Here is a 20,215-nt window from a genome sequence, read left to right on the forward strand (position 1 = left end):
GGAAGTGGACGTAAAAAGCACCACAAAGTGAAATAAACAGGAAGTGGACGTAAAAAGCACCACAAAGTGAAATAAACATGAAAGCAGAAAGAGACAAAAACAGGCAGAAGATGCTTTTTCACCACAGAATGTGTCACAGTTTGTTTCTCTGTCTTTAGTTTCTTTGTATCCTGTTTTATTGTGAAGCCAGTCCGCCACTTCCTGTTTCCCACCTGCTTTTCAGCTCTCAGCTGCTGTTGATTTGTGTGAAATGTTTCTTAGTTCATTTAATAACGGATCCGTTCATGCTTTGCTGACCTGCCTCAGCAGCACTTTCTGCCCTTCTTTGCCTGCAGTTGGATCCTTCTCCCCCTTTTTGGTTTAATTGCATTAATGAATCACAACAATAAGACGTCTGTTCATTCCCATAAATACAGCGTGTAGGAGACCTCCTCCAAACTACTGCCCCCTACAGGTAGCAGGAGGGAAATACGACTCATGTGAAGCACTTCCTTTAACGAGCCACAATGATGGCGTGATTATGAGCTTTTAAACATGAGAAACAAGTTTTAAGAGCAACTTTTGACAACATTTTTTTAAGTTCTAGGTCAATCACAGACTTTATAACGAAATGTTCTCTAAACACAACCAGGAAGTCAAAATCAAGGAGGGTTGAAGAGGAGACGCTGAGGCTGCAGAGCAGGAACAAAATGGAGGAAAAGGAGGTTTAAACCATGGTCCAGATGTGTGTTTAAATGCTGAGGCTTCTCCCACGTGTCTCACGCTTCCTGTCTGGAACACCTGGGGTCAAAGGTCATCAAAAAGGTCAGAATTTTTATATTTTCACATCAACTTTATCTAATTTTATTCACAGCAAAAAAGCTGTTTTAACAGTAAGAAAAACCGTCAACGGAGAAAGATTTTAGTGTTTATTTAGAAATGATTGAACAGTTGTTTCTATTTTGTCAAAGTTTTTGTATTAATTTAAATCATAACAATAACTAAACATAGAATTACTTAATTTCCCTTTTGGACTTTAATATTTAACTAATAAAAAGGAACAATCTGGATATAAAGGAGGAAGTTTAAAGCATTTCCTCCTTTAATCATCAGGGGAAATGTGAGATCTCTGGTGGATAAAATGGACGAGCTTGGAGCCCTGATGAGGACACAGCAGGAATATCAGGCAGAGACCTGGCTGCAGGAACAGCTCTAACAGCTCTCTGCTCAGCTTTAAGACTATCCGGGCAGACAGAGACTGCAGACAGAGCACTAACAGTAAAGGAGGAGGATCACAGAGCTGGTTAACAACAGCTGGTGGAATCCTGGACCTGGCTGCAGGAACAACTCTAACAGCTCTCTGCTCAGCTTTAAGACTATCCGGGCAGACAGAGACTGCAGACAGAGCGCTAACAGTAAAGGAGGAGGATCACAGAGCTGGTTAACAACAGCTGGTGGAATCCTGGACCTGGCTGCAGGAACAACTCTAACAGCTCTCTGCTCAGCTTTAAGACTATCCGGGCAGACAGAGACTGCAGACAGAGCACTAACAGTAAAGGAGGAGGATCACAGAGCTGGTTAACAACAGATGGTGGAATCCTGGACCTGGCTGCAGGAACAGCTCTAACAGCTCTCTGCTCAGCTTTAAGACTATCCGGGCAGACAGAGACTGCAGACAGAGCGCTAACAGTAAAGGAGGAGGATCACAGAGCTGGTTAACAACAGATGGTGGAATCCTGGACCTGGCTGCAGGAACAACTCAAGAACAACTAAAGGTGCATTGAAGTGAATTGATTCACTGATTCAGTTCCCATGTAACATGTGAGGATTTGATCAATTCGTCATGTTCTGAGCTCCAGGAGCTTTTTTTGCTGCTCATTCTGTTATTTTACTGAAATAAAAGACTGAACCACACAAACCCTCCAATATGAATGACTGTAATGTGGAGTAAAGGTGGATTCTGCCTGCAGCACATCTCTGGGATGAGGGCAGTCATGTTCGCCCACACTTTTACATTCCTGCAGCTTGTTTTATTTTGGGTGAAGTATCAGCTCGTGTAACTGGTTAGTTTATCTGTGAACACAGCGTGAGTCAGCAGCCAGGTGCAGTGAACGCAGTACCTGTGTCTCAGGCTGGAAACTCTCTGGGTTCTGGGAAACAGCGTCAGAGTGACACCTCGGTCTGTGTTCGCCTCTCTGCAGCTCTCCTCCTCCCTGTTAGCTCAGCCTGCTAGCTGGCAGCCCTGGTAAACATGGCCATGTCGCAGGCTCTGTCCGAGGAGGAGTTTCATCGGATGCAGGTGAGGAAAACACGGCAGTCATTCTTTCAGCCCCAGGCTCTCGCGCAGGTAGCTGTCAGGGTTGTGGAAAACACCTGCGCTGCGCGGCAGCCAGGTGCAGCACCGCTGTTTCAGCCGTTAGCGCACCTAGCTAGCCCGTTAGCCGCTGCGGGGCAGTTAGCGGAGTGCGGCGTTAGCTCGGCTGCTTGTGAGGAAGCACAGCGGCTGCTGGTATTGATTTGAGGCTGTCAGTGAGTGAAGAGCCAGTGTGAACCCTGTCACCTCTGTAAGTGACGAACGAACGGCTCTCATTAGGTGTTACGGGTGGTAGCTCGGTAGCTTAGCATATGAGCCGCTAACTGTTCCTCTGACAGTTGGCTAACATGTTAGCCTTCACGGGATCACCTGATGGGAGTCACGGGGTGTCTGTGAGGCAGCTCGCGGTGTTTTTGTTCATGTGCTGCGTTCACAGAAAAGGCACGAATGGAAGGTGCAGGGTAGCTGTTAGCATGCTAACTGCGGCTAGCCGTGGTGTTGACATGTAACAGCAAGCAGTTTGTTCGCAGCACCGGGTCAGACTGGGGCGGGGGGGCGGGGGGGGGGGGGGGGGGGGGGGGGGGGGGGGACATCCTGGAGTTCAAGCACCAGGACATCCGTGTATGAATGCACCACATGCTGAGTTTAGTCTTTACTGAACTGGACTTCATCAGTGTTAGCAGCTAATAAAGCTAATGAAACTGTCCCTGCAGACACCTGATCCTTCTGACTGCCGAACTCTCCTCATTTATTTTTAACCAAATAAAGCCTAGAATCAGAAAACGGGTCCAATAAAAGTTTTTGGTGCTTGAAACACATTTTGTGAGTCATGTTCCTCACATGTCGATCAGCTGTTTCAGCTCCTTCAGACTGAACAACATGAAACCGTAACTCCTGAAGACTTCCCCCCGTTTACCTGAAAGTCAGACAGAATCAGCCAGGAAAGGTCCTCTGTGGCTTTGCTGCATGATCACTGTTTATTGGTTTATTCATGGTTCCCTGAGCCGTTAGAAAAGCGTTTCCCAGCCTGCAGGCTCCTGTATGACCTCCTCATCTTACATCCTGGACATTCTTCCCACTCGGCTGCAGAAGAAAATCTTCCCCACAGTCAGGCCCGTTATCTTACACGTCTTTAAGCTTTCTTAGTTCTGAACGTGCCTTCGACAGATTTACTCTCATGTCTCTTTATTTAAGCCCTTTCAGTCCCTCTGAATAACCTCACCTCAGGGGCTCAGCTCGCTCGTGGTGTACCACAGGGCTCAGTCCTCGGCCCCCTTCTGTTCTCTGTTTATAAGCTGCTGCTCGGACATAATGAACATTTTTACGCTGATGACACTCGGCTGTAGATGCAGATAAAACCCACAGATCCCTGCAGCCTCGATGATGTCACAGCTCCTCTTTCTCACATTAGACCCTGGATGGTCACTTTCAGCTCTTCTTCTTGGCTTTTGGCTGCAGTCTGACTTCCTTTTAGATGATTTCAGTCTGAGCTCTGCCTTTATTGGTCTGTTGTATTTTACTGCTGTCTGCTGGGTTATGTTTTATTCACATTATTGTTGGTTATTACTGAGTTTTAGTCTGAGTTCCTGTTAGTTTTTCAACTCTGACTGTGTTTTATTAGAGTAGAATTATTATTAAACCTCTTTAAGTGTTGAGAAGACTGATGCTTACAAACTCCAGACTTTATAACCACTCACATGATGTAAAACTGAGAGTCATCCCCAGAGAACCTCCATTAAAAGGTGTATTTTATTACACTGATGTTCAGGTGTGTCATCATTCATCAGAGATTAACCACGTAATGATGAAATCTCAGATTTAAGGCCCTGCAGGTGAAGGAAATAACTGAACTGCTGTGGCTAAACCGTCAAACTGAGTTATTCCATGTGGAATAAACAGTAATAAAGCAAAATGAAAAGGATAAAAAGGGTTGAATAGTCTGACGGGGGTGTCCTGGAAAGGTTTGAAAGTTTGCGTTCCAGCAGTTTCTTTAACTTCCTGCCGTTGCTTCAGTGTTGAAATGTTCCTGTTTGAGGTGACCTGGCGCCACGTTGGGAAACTGGCGTCCTGATTACAACATGTTTGTAGCGGCTCGTGTTGATGGCTGTTGGTTTTCTTCATATATTCTGTATTTTAATCAGGATTTGTTCGGTAGTTTTAAAACAAATCGGTCAGAGGAGACTCTGAAAATCATTCATCTGGACTGTTTTTTGTCAAATAAATGAAACTTTGCTGTTTCCGGTTTCTATATGAAGGATGAAAAACACTTTAAAGAGGTTTTAAATCTATTCAACAGGGTTATTTGAGCTGGTTGTTGCATAATGTGTCAGTTCCATGAACACTGGTATATTTACAGACTGGTCCTTTAGTCACGTTTCATCCAATCAGCAGCAGCTCCGCCGGCAGCTCCTCAGATGTGACATTGGGTGAAAGAGAACTAAAATACCTACGTTTTGATGTAAAATTTATCCAGATCAGGCAGATATTTTGGGAATTTGTTTGAGAATTTAAAAAGAAAGATTTTTAGAGTGGGAGTTAGAGTGTGAGCTGCATGAGACGACCTCCTCTGGACACCTAAAACGTAAACTGCCGTTGTGTCAAAGCTGAATAAGCTATTAACAAGCCCTTTACCACAGTTAAAGCTGAGTCTTTCCTGTCACACACAAACTTTGAATGATGTGTGTGTGACGCCGTATGGCTGAGTTAGGAGGCCTCCAAGTCGCCGTGTGATGATGAAATTTGCATCATCGTGGTGTTTGTGTTTTCAGGCTCAGCTGCTGGAGCTGCGAACTCAGAACTACCAGCTGTCCGATGACCTGAGGAAGAACTCTGCAGGTAACTTTATGACACATCACAGGCGTTGAACACTTTTTACCTTCTCCGGGGGCAGCTTTCCAGTCCAGGTTCACACATTCAGATCTGTGAGAGATGGATGAATGGATATTAAAGCTGTTTCTGTGTGATGAAGATATTTAGGTTTAAACTCAGAGCATCTCCCCAACGATCCATCTGTGGGTTCAGGGGAAGGCTCAAAGACCTCGAAGAGCGTGTAAAAGAAGGAAAATGTGTCAAAAGTGAAAGCTGAAAGTAAAGATAATCATCAGTGAGTTAGTCGCCTCGTAAAGGACTTTTGAGATGAGGTCTGTCCATGTTTCAGAGGCTGGTTCAGTCCCAGCAGCAGGCAGGAACATTGCATCATGCAGCGGTTTATCAGGTTCTCCTGGAATCTAACCGCCTCTGTGTTTCAGAGCTGAACGCCGTCCGCCTGAAGAATGCGGCTCTGGAGAGGGATTTCATCAAAGCACAGAAGGTCGCTGTCAGGTTTCTCCGTCTGAGTGATGAAGATGTTTCTGAACAGGTGTTCATTGCATTGATTTCTGTGTTTGTCTTCTCTTCAGGCTTTGAATAGGAGCAAAAAAGCTCAGGTAGGTTTTGTCTCTGCCGGTCACTTCAGGTCAGTTGGTGCACGTTCTGACTCGTTGTGGCGGTTGTAACCCGCGGCGCTGTCTGTCTGCAGGAGGTGGAGGCGCTGCTGAGCGAGAACGAGATGCTTCAGGGGAAGCTGCACAGCCAGGAGGAAGACTTCCGGCTGCAGAACAGCACGCTGATGACCGAACTGTCCAAAGTACGTCGGAGCGTCTGGGGGGGGGGGCGCCGCCTCTGAGTGAAAGCTTTTCCTAACGTCAGGCCTGTTTTCCAGCTGTGTACGCAGATCGAACAGCTGGAACAGGAGAACCAGGGCCTGAAGGGGGGAGGAGGAGCCTCTGTGACCAGCCCCCCAGCTAACCCCGCCTCCAGCCCTGTAGATGGAGAGCTGCTCCGCCTCCAGGCTGAAAACTCCACCCTGCAGAAGAAAATGAAAGGTGGGCCCAAACTCAGTTTCAGCATTTCGATGCATTTCAGGATGTGAACGATGGTCGCTTCCAGGTCCGGCTGCAGGCGCCAGAGCTCCTGGCGAGCAGCGTCTGCTTTAACACGAGCCGCCGTGTCTCCGAACCGTAACCACGTCACGTTTTGAGCTCGAGCAAAAAAACGGTCAAAATTAACTCAGTTTTTGTCCATCAGAGTCGGGCCACAAACGATTATTTTAATACGTGTTCTGAAAGTAAAACATACAGCTGCTCTTATAATAACATTATATAATATATAACTATAATCATTAGCTTTCAGCTTGGACTGTTAGGTATGCTAACTAAAGAAAAGACAATTATCATAGTTGATTAACCCTTTGATGAAATATTCAGCTTGTTGCAACAAACAATTATTTAACTGTGAAGCAAACACACAAAAATAAATACTTTAGGTTTTTATTTCCTTCATTTGTCTCTGGCATCAAACACATTTAAATCAGATGAGGCACCTGAAACTAAGGAATTATTCACAAAAAGTTTTGGTCTATATAACAGCAACATGTTCAGTTTGGACTCAGTCAGGACATTTGCTTGCTGAGGTGCATGTAGCTAGCTTTGAAACACAGCCGTCCATTGAAGATGAAAGTTAGTTTTTAGCTTTAGAAAACATTAGCGTTCCTATTCAAACACATCCCTGTTATAACGTTACAGAAAACACATGAAATATGTGTGCTAAGGCTAATTAATCGCTAATGTTAACGTTTACAGCTTTCAGTATGAGTAAGCAGCAAGCTAACTCTCTGTTTACGCTAATTTTAGCAGCTAACTAGCCAGTTAGCTTAGCAAGATGACGGTCCCTCTTCACAATCAGCCACAGCAACATGCTTCCTGTTCAGGTGCATCGTTGTTGTGCTGCTGTGGAAGGAAAGTTCTGCACACATCTGTCTTTAGTTTTCTTAAAATGCTCCCACACTTTTGAGCTCCGTTGCCAGGCAGCCATGATACCAGAGTCTGGTTTAACTTCCTGTGACATCACGGCTGACCCCGGTTATGTGTCAGGGACAGAAAGGCAGACGCAGCTTTGAGAGAAAAACAAAGTTTGAAAAAGAAAGAAAACAAAAAAACGATTTTAATGTCGACTAATCGTGACAGCCATATTGTCGTTCCACGCCGCCTACACCTGCGAAACCTGGCGCTCGAGTGGTCAGTGGTGCTCGCCGGATACTTTAGATCACGACCACATCAGCGTCGCCGCGCCTGCACGACCCTCCAGCTGATCCGGACGCCAGTTTCGGTTCGTCGGCCACGTTCTGCGGCAGGAACTCGAACGACTGCCATCAACAGCCATCTTTTGGAGGCAAGAACGCCTCAACAAACCTGGCGAGCTATCGGGTCGTCTTTGGATGGGATGGAGGCCGTCGCGGCATGTCATGGCGCCCGATACGGCGCTCAGCACAGGTGGAGCTGAGTCTGAGTGACCAGATTTTCTATTCCACTGTTTTAATTCACTGGGAGTTTTGAATGTGAATCCGACACAGATAAAAGCTGCGGTGGTGTTGCCGTGGTGATGATGCTGAACTCCTGATCACTTTGGTTATTGATCACTGTCTGACCCCCCCCCCCCCCACCTCGCGGTTTACCTGAATGTCAGGTGTGATGGATTCTCCTCTCCTGCAGCCCTCCAGGAGCACTTCGACAAAGAGCTGCAGAAGCAAGCGCTCGCCCACCGTAACCACGGCGACGCCACGGAGACCGACGGGACAGCTGGGGCCAACGGAGTCTCTGATGTCACAGGGGGCGGAGCGGAGCCAGAGGGAGCCAATGAGAACACAGAACAGGTGGTTAAAGCACAGAGATGCCTGCAGCTTCTGTATTATTCTTTTTTTACACTTTAAAATGTATATTCTTGTTTATAACCTGTGTAACCAGGTGAAAACAGACACAAATGTGAAGTTTTCAGCTTTAATTTGACTGATATTTAAACATCTGATCTGTTAGATTTGACACAAACCGTTTAATCGGTTCTTTTTGTGCGTTTGCAGACGCAGAATCAGCTCCAACACACAGAGAAACAGCTGCACGGTGAGTTCAGTTTGTTCTTTTTGTTATTTTTCAGACAGGAATGAAGGAATAACAGGAGCTCATGAACGGGATTCACTCACATCCACAGTTAACAAGATTCAATGGGACAGTTTTAATAATCAGACCGAGCAGAAGCTGCAGCTCAGAGACGCTTTTTATCTCCTTCATGGAGCTCAGACGCTGAGAGGAAAGTTATTTCTTCATCTTCATTTAACACGATCTGATGTTCATCATCAAACTGATGTTTTTATCTTTGATTCATTTAATCACTGAATATAAAACGATTAGATTAGTTAAAATGAATTGAATACATTTGAAAAATATCCCTGAAATTCTCACACAGTAATGACAACGTAAAAGAAAGTTCTATATATTTATAACTCAGGTGAATCTTATTATTTCTTCTTCATATTTTCCACATTTATTTATAGTTTATTGAGTAAAATGTCCATATTTTGCAGTTCTTTGGGGCTCCTGTTATTCTGCATTTCCCTTCAGAGGAGAAACTTTGTTCTTTCATGTGACGCTCAGCTCATATCAGCTGTAAAATAACCAGATTTCTACGTTTAACTGGTGATTTAGAGTCTGGCATGCAGAGAAACGGGATTCTCCTCCGGCAGGTGGCAGCTTTGCTTCCTGCTGAGTCGTCTTTGTTGAACACAAACTGTTGGAATGAACCTTTAAAGCAGCACCTTTCAGATTATTTCCCGTTTATATTGATGGATTTTTAAATTATGCAGCCAGTTTCATGCCCAGTTTGAGCTTTACGGGTCAGTCTGGTGTCATTCGGTTAGGAAAAACCTCTCAGAACCACAGCAGCTGTGAGTCGGACCTTCTGCTGGATGGAAACTGTTTTCATCCGGTCCTTTAAAACTGGTTGTTCTGAAAGATCCAAACCTGCAGCATAAAGATGCACACAGTCAGGGTTTGTGTTGTTTTATTTATAAAGCACCAAATCATAACAATACAGTCCAATTCAAGCCAATCGCACTCCAGTTCATTCTACTGTCATCAGAATCCAAATCAAGTCCAATTAAAGGAGTTTCCCAGTAAAGGAAACCAGCAGATTAACTGAAACTTCTCTCTGATCCAATGTGGAGAGAAAAAACTCCCTTTAACAGGAAGAAACCTCCATCAGAACCAGAACCAGGAAGGTCAAAATTACTCCAAGGTTCCTCACTGTAGGACTAGAAGCCAAGGAAATACCATCTAGAGTAACTATATAAGTAATAAAGATAATGACTTCTGTTTGTCTGAGTACAGAAGCAGAAAGTTCTGAGTCATCCAGGTCTTTATGTCTTTAAGACAGGCTTTTATTCTGACCAACCTGTAGGTTTCATCTGGTTTCATAGAGAAGTACAGCTGAGTATCATCAGCATAACAATGGGACTTTATGCCATGCTGTCTGATAATGTTACCTAATGGAAGCATGTATAAAGTAAAAAGAATCGGTCCAAGCACAGAACCCTGAGGAACTCCACGACTCACTCAAACTGGAATCTGTCAGATAAATATGACTCAAACCAGCCTAATGCAGGTCCTTTAATCCCAACAACATGTTAAAGTCTCTGTAACAGACGAGTAAACGAGTGGATCATCTTTGTGCTGCAGGTTTTCCAAAGTTCTGATTGGAAGAAACTAAAAGTGAATCAGTCCAAAACCAAAAAATGTGACATGCACCCACCAGAGGGGTCCTTTACAGCTCCTCTCCCGGTAAATCCTCCAACAGAAGCCCTTATTTGCTCAGCTGTTCCACATCTGTTCGGTTTGATTTCGGGCTTCTGTTGGAGAATTGACGGCTTTCTGGCTTTCTGAGTGTAGAGCAGCTCGCTGGCTCAGGGCAGACACACACTACAAGCTGACCCGGAGCTGTTCAGGAAGGCTGTACGTAGAGAACAGAATGATTTTTATTTAAGAGTTAATTTCCTGCTCGTTTGCTCTGTTTAAACACTGCTCTCCATCCAATGCTATTAAAGCCTGATTTACCCCTCCTGACTGCACTGATCACACAGTAAAAACTCCTTTAAAGGTCACATATTTAGCCGCTTTCTGCCCTCTAACAGAGTTCTTATTGAGATAAACGGGCAGAACACCTGATATGAAGCATGTTCAGAAGCACAATTCAGAGGATCTTAGGAAAGTCCCGACCTCTGATCTGGTCTAAGTGGTCCAGAGAAAAGCTGTCAGGTGACGCTGTAGGTACCAGATCTGCTCTGGTTACTAGATCTCTGGTGACGTCACATTCTACGATTGGCTGGACGTTGGCACGGTAACGTGAGGGAATGTGATTGGTCCGGTGTAGGTACCAGATGTGCTCGGGTAGGCAGATCTGCCAAGTTTTCAGCTAATAGCTCTTTGGGAATCACCTTGTTGCTGCAGAAATCCTATTTTCTGTCTGTCAAACTGTGTTTTCTTTGCTGTTTTTCATAGATGCAGCTAAAGAAATGGGAACAAATGATGTGTCTCTGTGACAAAGTGCCTAAAGATCCAGTTTAAAATGGCTTCTTTGCTAAGTTGTCTGTTAAAAACTTTTTTTTCAATACAAAATGTATTTGGAAACTGAGCTAAATCATGTCAGCATTTCTATAAAAGTCACAAAAAAACAGCTAAGAAAACACAAAGTAGTGGGTTTACTATTTACATTTTATGAATGAAGTATTTTTTGCCAATATGAGGTTATTTCCTAGAAACTTTATTACAAACTACATTTAATAAGAATCAGATGAGCTCGGGGTCCCTTTTGAAAGATAAAGCTGGATTTCTTTGTTTCCTACGAAGAGCCGCGAAAACGACTTCAACAGGTTGTTTTTTTACCTCTTCAGTAAGTTGTCTGGACCAATCACCTTCCCTTACGTTACCGTGCCAACGTCCAGCCAATCAGAGAACGTGACGTCACCAGCAGGCCCCGAGCAGATCTGGTAGCGACAGCGTCATGTAGCGTGAGGCGCCGCTGTAGTGTGTGTCTGGCCTAACGGACTCCCCTGCTGTGTGCGGCGCCCCCTTTAGGCCTGTCAGAGAAGAGCGTAGAGAAGATTGTAGCTAAGCAGGCAGCGCTAGGCTGGTCGGCTGCTCTCTGTCCAATAACTCACTGCTTTGGACCAGAGCTGGAGATGGCACTGAACACCGAGCAGGAGGAGAAGAGGCTGCTGAGGGAGCAGATCCAGAGCCTGGAGGTACGTGCACACACTTACACACGTGCACTATTACAAACCAAACCGGTTGCACCCGAGTTTCTGTTAACAAACATCATTTCAGGCCTGCAACACGGTCCTTTTCCCACTTTGTTTCCTTCTGCCAACACTTAAAGCCGCTCTGACTCTGAGGAAACCAGGTGATGCAGAGTTCCAGCTGTTATTTTGTCCCATTCTTCCTTAAACAGGTCTGAATACCAAATAATGTCCAAATTACACCAAATAATGTCCAAATTACACCAAATAATGTCCAAATTACACCAAATAATGACCAAATTACACCAAATAATGACTGAATTACACCAAATAATGACCAAATTATACCAAATAATGACCAAACACTTTTTTTCCTTCTGCCAACACTTAAAGCCGTTCTGACTCTGAGGAAACCAGGTGATGCAGAGTTCCAGCTGTTATTTTGTCCCATTCTTCCTTAAACAGGTCTGAATACCAATAATGACCAAATTACACCAAATAATGACCAAATTACACCAAATAATGACCAAATTACACTAAATAATGACCAAATTATACCAAATAATGATCAAAATATACCAAATAATGACCAAATTATACCAAATAATGACCAAATTATACCAAATAATGACCAAATTATACCAAATAATGATCAAAATATACCAAATAATGACCAAATTATACCAAATAATGACCAAATTACACCAAATAATGACCAAATTACACCAAATAATGACCAAATTACACTAAATAATGACCAAATTATACCAAATAATGATCAAAATATACCAAATAATGACCAAATTATGCCAAATAATGACCAAATTATACCAAATAATGACCAAATTATACCAAATAATGACCAAACACTTTGTTTCCTTCTGCCAACACTTAAAGCCGTTCTGACTCTGAGGAAACCAGGTGATACAGAGTTCCAGCTGTTATTTTGAAATTAACTCAAACTCAGGTGAAATTACATCTTATCGAACTATTTGTTCTGTCTGAAACTGAAATAATTTACTCTAAAATATTTAGTTTTTTCTAGAAAAAAAAAAAATCTCACATTTAGGTGAAGATTTTAGTGGTTTTATTGGGAAAATGACTGGATATAAAAACCTGAAACAAACCATCTGTAAATGATGTATGAAGAATTTCATTAATGTTCATATTGTTAAATAAAACCTTCATTATGGTGGTTTATTTTAATTTAAACTTAATGGAGAAGCTGATTGATAAATTACAAATCAGAAAATAATGGAACAGCATAGAAAATACAAATAAAATGAATAAATAAATCTTAGACTTTTACTTCCTGTTTAGCTTCATTTAATCTGGGAACAAACATCATTTCTACACCTCAGTCAGTGAATCTTTTCCCACTTTGTGTCCTTCTGCCAACACTTAAAGCCGTTCTGACTCTGAGGAAACCAGGTGATGCAGAGTTCCAGCTGTTATTTTGTCCCATTCCTCCTTAAACAGGTCTTAAGGTGTGCAGCAGTGCGGGGGGGTGGTTGTTTCTCTGCTGGGGACAGGTCAGGACTGCAGGCAGCCAGTCCAGCACCCGTACCTCTTCTTCCTCAGCCAGGCCTTTGGAATGTGGCAGAATGTGGTTTTCCATGGTCTGCTTGAACAATGCTGGGACGTCCCAGGAAAAGATGTGGCCTTGAAGGCAGCATATGTTGCTGTAAAATCTCAGTGAGCTTTTCTGCATTAATGCTGCCGTCACAGAAGTGGAAATGAGCTTTGCCCCCTGATCCAACCCCATACCATCACAGAGCCTGGCTGCAGGGACTGGCTGCTGACAGCAGGCTGGATGCTGCTTTTGCTCTTTGCTCCATTTCTTCCAACAAAGATGTGGAATACTGATGGGTCTGACCACAGCACACGTTTCCACCGTGTGACGGTCCATCCCAGACGCCTCCGAGCCCAGAGAAGTGGACGAGGTTAACATCAGGCTTCTTTCCTGCACAGTAAAGCTTGTGAATGGAACTCTGTATTGTGGTGCTGGACAAAGGTTTCCACAGTAATCCCTTGTCCATGTGCTTCTATCAGCTGCTGATGAAGGACGGTTCTTGATGCAGCGTCTGAGGGGTCAGAGGTCACGGGGTCCAGCTTAGGCTTGCTCCCTCGTCCTTTACACTGAAACTCCTCCAGATTCCCTGAATGCTTTAATGATATTCTGCTCTGTGGAGGCAGAGATATGCAGATCCCTTCCAGTCTTTCTCTGAGGAACTTTGTTTTAAACACAAACTGGAGCTCCTCTGAACATCTTTGCTGCTCAGACTGTCCTGGAGGCTGCTTCAGGACCAGATCAGGGCTATAATATTAGTTATTGTACATCATGTGTTCGAGTTCTTCTCATTTGTGCAGTTTTAAAGCAATGAATAAGCTCGACGAATAGTAAAACTGCCATAAAATCTTTAATTTACACATGAATGTACTGCACAGCTCTTTTTGGATCTTTGTAGGCTGGGTTCAGGTATTTAAAATGGATAAAAAAACAGTTTTCCTGCATTTGATTGGGATCTTCTACCTGACGGCAGAAGGTTAAAAAGAGACTGGAATTACCATCATAGTTTTCAGGCTGTTTGGAGACATTTACCTGCATCCTCTGCCCCTTTGTCCTGTTTTACAAACCCAGCGTTTGTCTCTGCTGCGAAGGACCAAATGTTGAAGGCATTGGCAGCTGAAAGGGCCGCATGTTGTGTGAGACAGGAAGCTAATGAATTCATGACAGGAACATGAACGGCAGCTGGAGCGCAGCAGCAACGCCTCACCATGCAGCAGGAGACACCCCACACAGTTTCAGCTGTTCAGCAGCCTCCAAATCATTCTTTCTCTCAGAATCTGTGGCACATTTACAGGTTCAACATGTAAACAGAAACATTAGGAGGGAACCAAATGTTCTGATTATTAATTCATCGTCTCCTGCAGTTTGTTTGGAAGATTTAGAAACATCAGAAGGACTCGAGGTGTCGCAGTTCGATTTGAGTTGTGAAGATGCCTTTAACCTGAGTCCTGATCCAGGCCTCATTTCTCTCAGACTTTCTGAAACCTTTAAAGTGTCCTGATCAACAGTTCTGCAGCTTTCTGAAACCTTTAAAGTGTCCTGATCAACAGTTCTGCAGCTTTCTGGAACCTTTAAAGTGTCCTGATCAACAGTTCTGCAGCTTTCTGAAACCTTTAAAGTGTCCTGATCAACAGTTCTGCAGCTTTCTGAAACCTTTAAAGTGTCCTGATCAATAGTTCTGCAGCTTTCTGAAACCTTTAAAGTGTCCTGATCAACAGTTCTGCAGCTTTCTGAAACCTTTAAAGTGTCCTGATCAACAGTTCTGCAGCTTTCTGAAACCTTTAAAGTGTCCTGATCAATAGTTCTGCAGCTTTCTGAAACCTTTAAAGTGTCCTGATCAACAGTTCTGCAGCTTTCTGAAACCTTTAAAGTGTCCTGATCAACAGTTCTGCAGCTTTCTGTCACCTTTAAAGTGTCCTGATCAACAGTTCTGCAGCTTTCTGTAACCTTTAAAGTGTCCTGATCAACAGTTCTGCAGCTTTCTGAAACCTTTAAAGTGTCCTGATCAACAGTTCTGCAGCTTTCTGTAACCTTTAAAGTGTCCTGATCAACAGTTCTGCAGCTTTCTGAAACCTTTAAAGTGTCCTGATCAACAGTTCTGCAGCTTTCTGAAACCTTTAAAGTGTCCTGATCAACAGTTCTGCAGCTTTCTGAAACCTTTAAAGTGTCCTGATCAACAGTTCTGCAGCTTTCTGTCACCTTTAAAGTGTCCTGATCAACAGTTCTGCAGCTTTCTGTAACCTTTAAAGTGTCCTGATCAACAGTTCTGCAGCTTTCTGAAACCTTTAAAGTGTCCTGATCAACAGTTCTGCAGCTTTCTGTCACCTTTAAAGTGTCCTGATCAACAGTTCTGCAGCTTTCTGTAACCTTTAAAGTGTCCTGATCAACAGTTCTGCAGCTTTCTGAAACCTTTAAAGTGTCCTGATCAACAGTTCTGCAGCTTTCTGAAACCTTTAAAGTGTCCTGATCAATAGTTCTGCAGCTTTCTGAAACCTTTAAAGTGTCCTGATCAACAGTTCTGCAGCTTTCTGAAACCTTTAAAGTGTCCTGATCAACAGTTCTGCAGCTTTCTGAAACCTTTAAAGTGTCCCGATCAACAGTTCTGCAGCTTTCTGAAACCTTTAAAGTGTCCTGATCAATAGTTCTGCAGCTTTCTGAAACCTTTAAAGTGTCCTGATCAACAGTTCTGCAGCTTTCTGAAGCTCTTTCACAGTTTTTCTTTGGACATTTTCTGCTTTTTCCCTCATCTTCAGTCCTCGTTCCTGAGCATTTTCAGTGTTTTTTCTTTGTTCAGCCACTTAACTCTGACCTTTGACCCATTCAGGCAGAAAAAAGGCTCCTAACTCAAGGGATGAACCAGTATTGTGTCGACACAGAACAGACAACTTAGCAAAGAAGCCATTTTAAACTGGATCTTTAGGCACTTTGTTACCAGCAGCCTGTCACAAAGACACATCATTTGTTCCCATTTCTTTAGCTGCATCTATGAAAAACAGCAAAGAAAACACAGTTTGACAGACAGAAAATAGGATTTCTGCAGCAACAAGGTGATTCCCAAAGAGCTATTAGCTGAAAACTTGGCATATCTCAGCATGGTGTGCAGTGTGTCCTTAAAACATTTGAGGAAACTGGACAAGTGGAGGACAAAAGAAGAAGTGTCAGGCCTAAAAAACTATCTCCAGCAGATGAACAGGATCTGAAAGTGATGTCCTTAAGAAAGAGGAAAAAATCCAGCTGTGACCTGACAGGACCTGAGAGATGCATCTGGACCTTCAGCTGATCCATCTACTGTTGGCCCAAGCCTCATCAGAAATGGTCTCCATCAGTCTGGAGTCGAGATAAAAAAGCTTCTCCGACTCTTTCCGATCGTATCACGGTGACCGCAGGACTGTTTCATCTCTCTTCTCATTGTTTTAACCTCTCGCAGGATGAAATCTGGATCAAACTGACCTGAACATCACTTCCTGTTTTGGTCTGACAAATTAAAAGCTTCATCAGCAGGAACCGAGGCTCTCACCAGAACATTCAGCTGATCCATCTACTGTTCTAATGAACCAAACAGCCAATTCAACGTGACTTTTAACACAATGACACACGCCTCAGTTCATCTGTAACTTCCTCCGCTGTCGGCTCAGAGATGCACCAACTTTGTCTCGTGCTGCATCGGTTTAATGATGACGTGCAACGAATTTCTTAAGCTGAACTGACCAAGTGTCTCCTGTCGTCCTCCAGGTGTCCAAACAGGCTGAACTCACCAAACTGCAGGAGGAGATAACAAAGGTGAACATGTGGATCTTATCAGAACTCTTATCAGAATCTCTTATCAGAGAAAATTTACAGAGAAGATGAAATGAGTTTTAAACATGAGTCGTCTGTTTGTCTTTCAGCTGTCTGACAAATTAAAGAAGAAGCAGGAGAGGTGAGATCATGTTTATTCACACCTGCATGTAACTCAGTTTAAATCCTCCTTCTCCACAGATAATCAGCCAATCATGTCACAGCAGGGCAGGTTCAGCCAAGAGCTTCACTAACTGATCACATCAGACATCAGAGCGACTCCAGCTTTTAGGGAATCCTTGGTCTGAGTTTTTACAGAAAGTAGCTTTTTTTAACCAAGACCGGTTTCAGCTCAAAGTGAAGATGTTTCATTACAAAACATTTTTGTGTTCAAGACATAAAACTTAAAGAGATAACCTCTGACCAAGTGTGTCTGTTCAGTTTTCAGCGTCTGCAGACAGAAAAGGAGGCTCTGTACAACGATAGCAGGTCAGAACTGCACCCACACTGGATCTGTAACGCAGTTAGGGTTTAAACACTGGATCTGTAACACTGTTAGGGTTTAAACACTGGATCTGTAACACTGTTAGAGTTTAAATACTGGATCTGTAACGCAGTTAGAGTTTAAACACTGGATCTGTAACACAGAGTTTAAACACTGGATCTGTAACGCAGTTAGGGTTTAAACACTGGATCTGTAACGCAGTTAGGGTTTAAACACTGGATCTGTAACGCAGTTAGTGTTTAAAAACTGGATCTGTAACATAGAGTTTAAACACTGGATCTGTAACGCAGTTAGGGTTTAAACACTGGATCTGTAACGCAGTTAGGGTTTAAATACTGGATCTGTAACGCAGTTAGAGTTTAAACACTGGATCTGTAACGCAGTTAGAGTTTAAACACTGGATCTGTAACACTGTTAGAGTTTAAATACTGGATCTGTAACACAGTTAGAGTTTAAACACTGGATCTGTAACACAGTTAGAGTTTAAACACTGGATCTGTAACACTGTTAGAGTTTAAATACTGGATCTGTAACACAGTTAGGGTTTAAATACTGGATCTGTAACACTGTTAGAGTTTAAACACTGGATCTGTAACGCAGTTAGAGTTTAAACACTGGATCTGTAACACTGTTAGGATTTAAATACTGGATCTGTAACTCTGTTAGAGTTTAAACACTGGATCTGTAACGCAGTTAGAGTTTAAACACTGGATCTGTAACACTGTTAGGGTTTAAATACTGGATCTGTAACACTGTTAGAGTTTAAACACTGGATCTGTAACACAGTTAGAGTTTAAACACTGGATCTGTAACGCAGTTAGAGTTTAAATACTGGATCTGTAACGCAGTTAGAGTTTAAATACTGGATCTGTAACGCAGTTAGAGTTTAAACACTGGATCTGTAACGCAGTTAGAGTTTAAACACTGGATCTGTAACGCAGTTAGAGTTTAAACACTGGATCTGTAACACAGTTAGAGTTTAAACACTGGATCTGTAACACAGTTAGAGTTTAAACACTGGATCTGTAACGCAGTTAGAGTTTAAACACTGGATCTGTAACGCAGTTAGAGTTTAAACACTGGATCTGTAACATAGAGTTTAAACACTGGATCTGTAACATAGAGTTTAAACACTGGATCTGTAACGCAGTTAGAGTTTAAACACTGGATCTGTAACGCAGTTAGAGTTTAAACACTGGATCTGTAACATAGAGTTTAAACACTGGATCTGTAACATAGAGTTTAAACACTGGATCTGTAACACAGTTAGAGTTTAAACACTGGATCTGTAACATAGAGTTTAAACACTGGATCTGTAACACTGTTAGAGTTTAAATACTGGATCTGTAACGCAGTTAGAGTTTAAATACTGGATCTGTAACGCAGTTAGAGTTTAAACACTGGATCTGTAACGCAGTTAGAGTTTAAACACTGGATCTGTAACGCAGTTAGAGTTTAAACACTGGATCTGTAACACTGTTAGAGTTTAAACACTGGATCTGTAACACAGTTAGAGTTTAAACACTGTATCTGTAACATAGAGTTTAAACACTGGATCTGTAACATAGAGTTTAAACACTGGATCTGTAACACAGTTAGAGTTTAAACACTGGATCTGTAACGCAGTTAGAGTTTAAACACTGGATCTGTAACATAGAGTTTAAACACTGGATCTGTAACACAGTTAGAGTTTAAATACTGGATCTGTAACGCAGTTAGAGTTTAAATACTGGATCTGTAACGCCGTTAGAGTTTAAACACTGGATCTGTAACACAGTTAGAGTTTAAATACTGGATCTGTAACGCAGTTAGAGTTTAAACACTGGATCTGTAACGCAGTTAGAGTTTAAACACTGGATCTGTAACGCAGTTAGAGTTTAAACACTGGATCTGTAACATAGAGTTTAAACACTGGATCTGTAACACTGTTAGAGTTTAAATACTGGATCTGTAACGCAGTTAGAGTTTAAATACTGGATCTGTAACATAGAGTTTAAATACTGGATCTGTAACGCAGTTAGAGTTTAAATACTGGATCTGTAACGTAGTTAAAGTTTAAACACTGGATCTGTAACACTGTTAGAGTTTAAACACTGGATCTGTAACGCAGTTAGAGTTTAAACACTGGATCTGTAACGCAGTTAGAGTTTAAACACTGGATCTGTAACATAGAGTTTAAATACTGGATCTGTAACGCAGTTAGAGTTTAAATACTGGATCTGTAACGTAGTTAAAGTTTAAACACTGGATCTGTAACACTGTTAGAGTTTAAACACTGGATCTGTAACGCAGTTAGAGTTTAAATACTGGATCTGTAACGCAGTTAGAGTTTAAACACTGGATCTGTAACACTGTTAGAGTTTAAACACTGGATCTGTAACGCAGTTAGAGTTTAAACACTGGATCTGTAACATAGAGTTTAAACACTGGATCTGTAACACTGTTAGAGTTTAAATACTGGATCTGTAACGCAGTTAGAGTTTAAATACTGGATCTGTAACATAGAGTTTAAATACTGGATCTGTAACGCAGTTAGAGTTTAAATACTGGATCTGTAACGTAGTTAAAGTTTAAACACTGGATCTGTAACACTGTTAGAGTTTAAACACTGGATCTGTAACGCAGTTAGAGTTTAAATACTGGATCTGTAACGCAGTTAGAGTTTAAACACTGGATCTGTAACACTGTTAGAGTTTAAACACTGGATCTGTAACGCAGTTAGGGTTTAAATACTGGATCTGTAACACAGAGTTTAAATACTGGATCTGTAACGCAGTTAGAGTTTAAATACTGGATCTGTAACGCAGTTAGAGTTTAAACACTGGATCTGTAACGCAGTTAGAGTTTAAACACTGGATCTGTAACGCAGTTAGAGTTTAAACACTGGATCTGTAACATAGAGTTTAAATACTGGATCTGTAACGCAGTTAGAGTTTAAACACTGGATCTGTAACGCCGTTAGAGTTTAAA

At 42.5% G+C, this 20,215-nt stretch overlaps 1 protein-coding gene across 4 annotated transcripts in view; it reads left to right on the forward strand.

Annotated features, from left to right (window-relative positions):
• Positions 1-2,136: 2,136 nt before the first annotated feature.
• The window catches only part of gripap1 (GRIP1 associated protein 1), a 265,294-nt gene continuing 247,215 nt past the window's right edge, over positions 2,137-20,215 (forward strand). The window contains exons 1-12 of one of the 4 annotated variants that reach the window (XM_072367049.1): positions 2,137-2,278; positions 5,062-5,128; positions 5,542-5,603; positions 5,692-5,718; positions 5,811-5,918; positions 5,994-6,156; positions 7,822-7,982; positions 8,187-8,226; positions 11,233-11,399; positions 16,696-16,743; positions 16,851-16,882; positions 17,182-17,229. In XM_072367049.1, the coding sequence (XP_072223150.1) occupies positions 2,231-2,278; positions 5,062-5,128; positions 5,542-5,603; positions 5,692-5,718; positions 5,811-5,918; positions 5,994-6,156; positions 7,822-7,982; positions 8,187-8,226; positions 11,233-11,399; positions 16,696-16,743; positions 16,851-16,882; positions 17,182-17,229 (971 nt within the window). In that variant the 5' untranslated portion in view covers positions 2,137-2,230. The remainder of the gene's footprint in view (positions 2,279-5,061; positions 5,129-5,541; positions 5,604-5,691; positions 5,719-5,810; positions 5,919-5,993; positions 6,157-7,821; positions 7,983-8,186; positions 8,227-11,232; positions 11,400-16,695; positions 16,744-16,850; positions 16,883-17,181; positions 17,230-20,215) is intronic. The other 3 variants (XM_072367051.1, XM_072367052.1, XM_072367050.1) reach the window with 3 other exon arrangements.

This window comes from Leuresthes tenuis, unplaced genomic scaffold (genome assembly GCF_036924035.1).
Source record: "Leuresthes tenuis unplaced genomic scaffold, fLeuTen1.0.hap1 SCAF_16, whole genome shotgun sequence".
Lineage (NCBI taxonomy): Eukaryota > Metazoa > Chordata > Actinopteri > Atheriniformes > Atherinopsidae > Leuresthes > Leuresthes tenuis.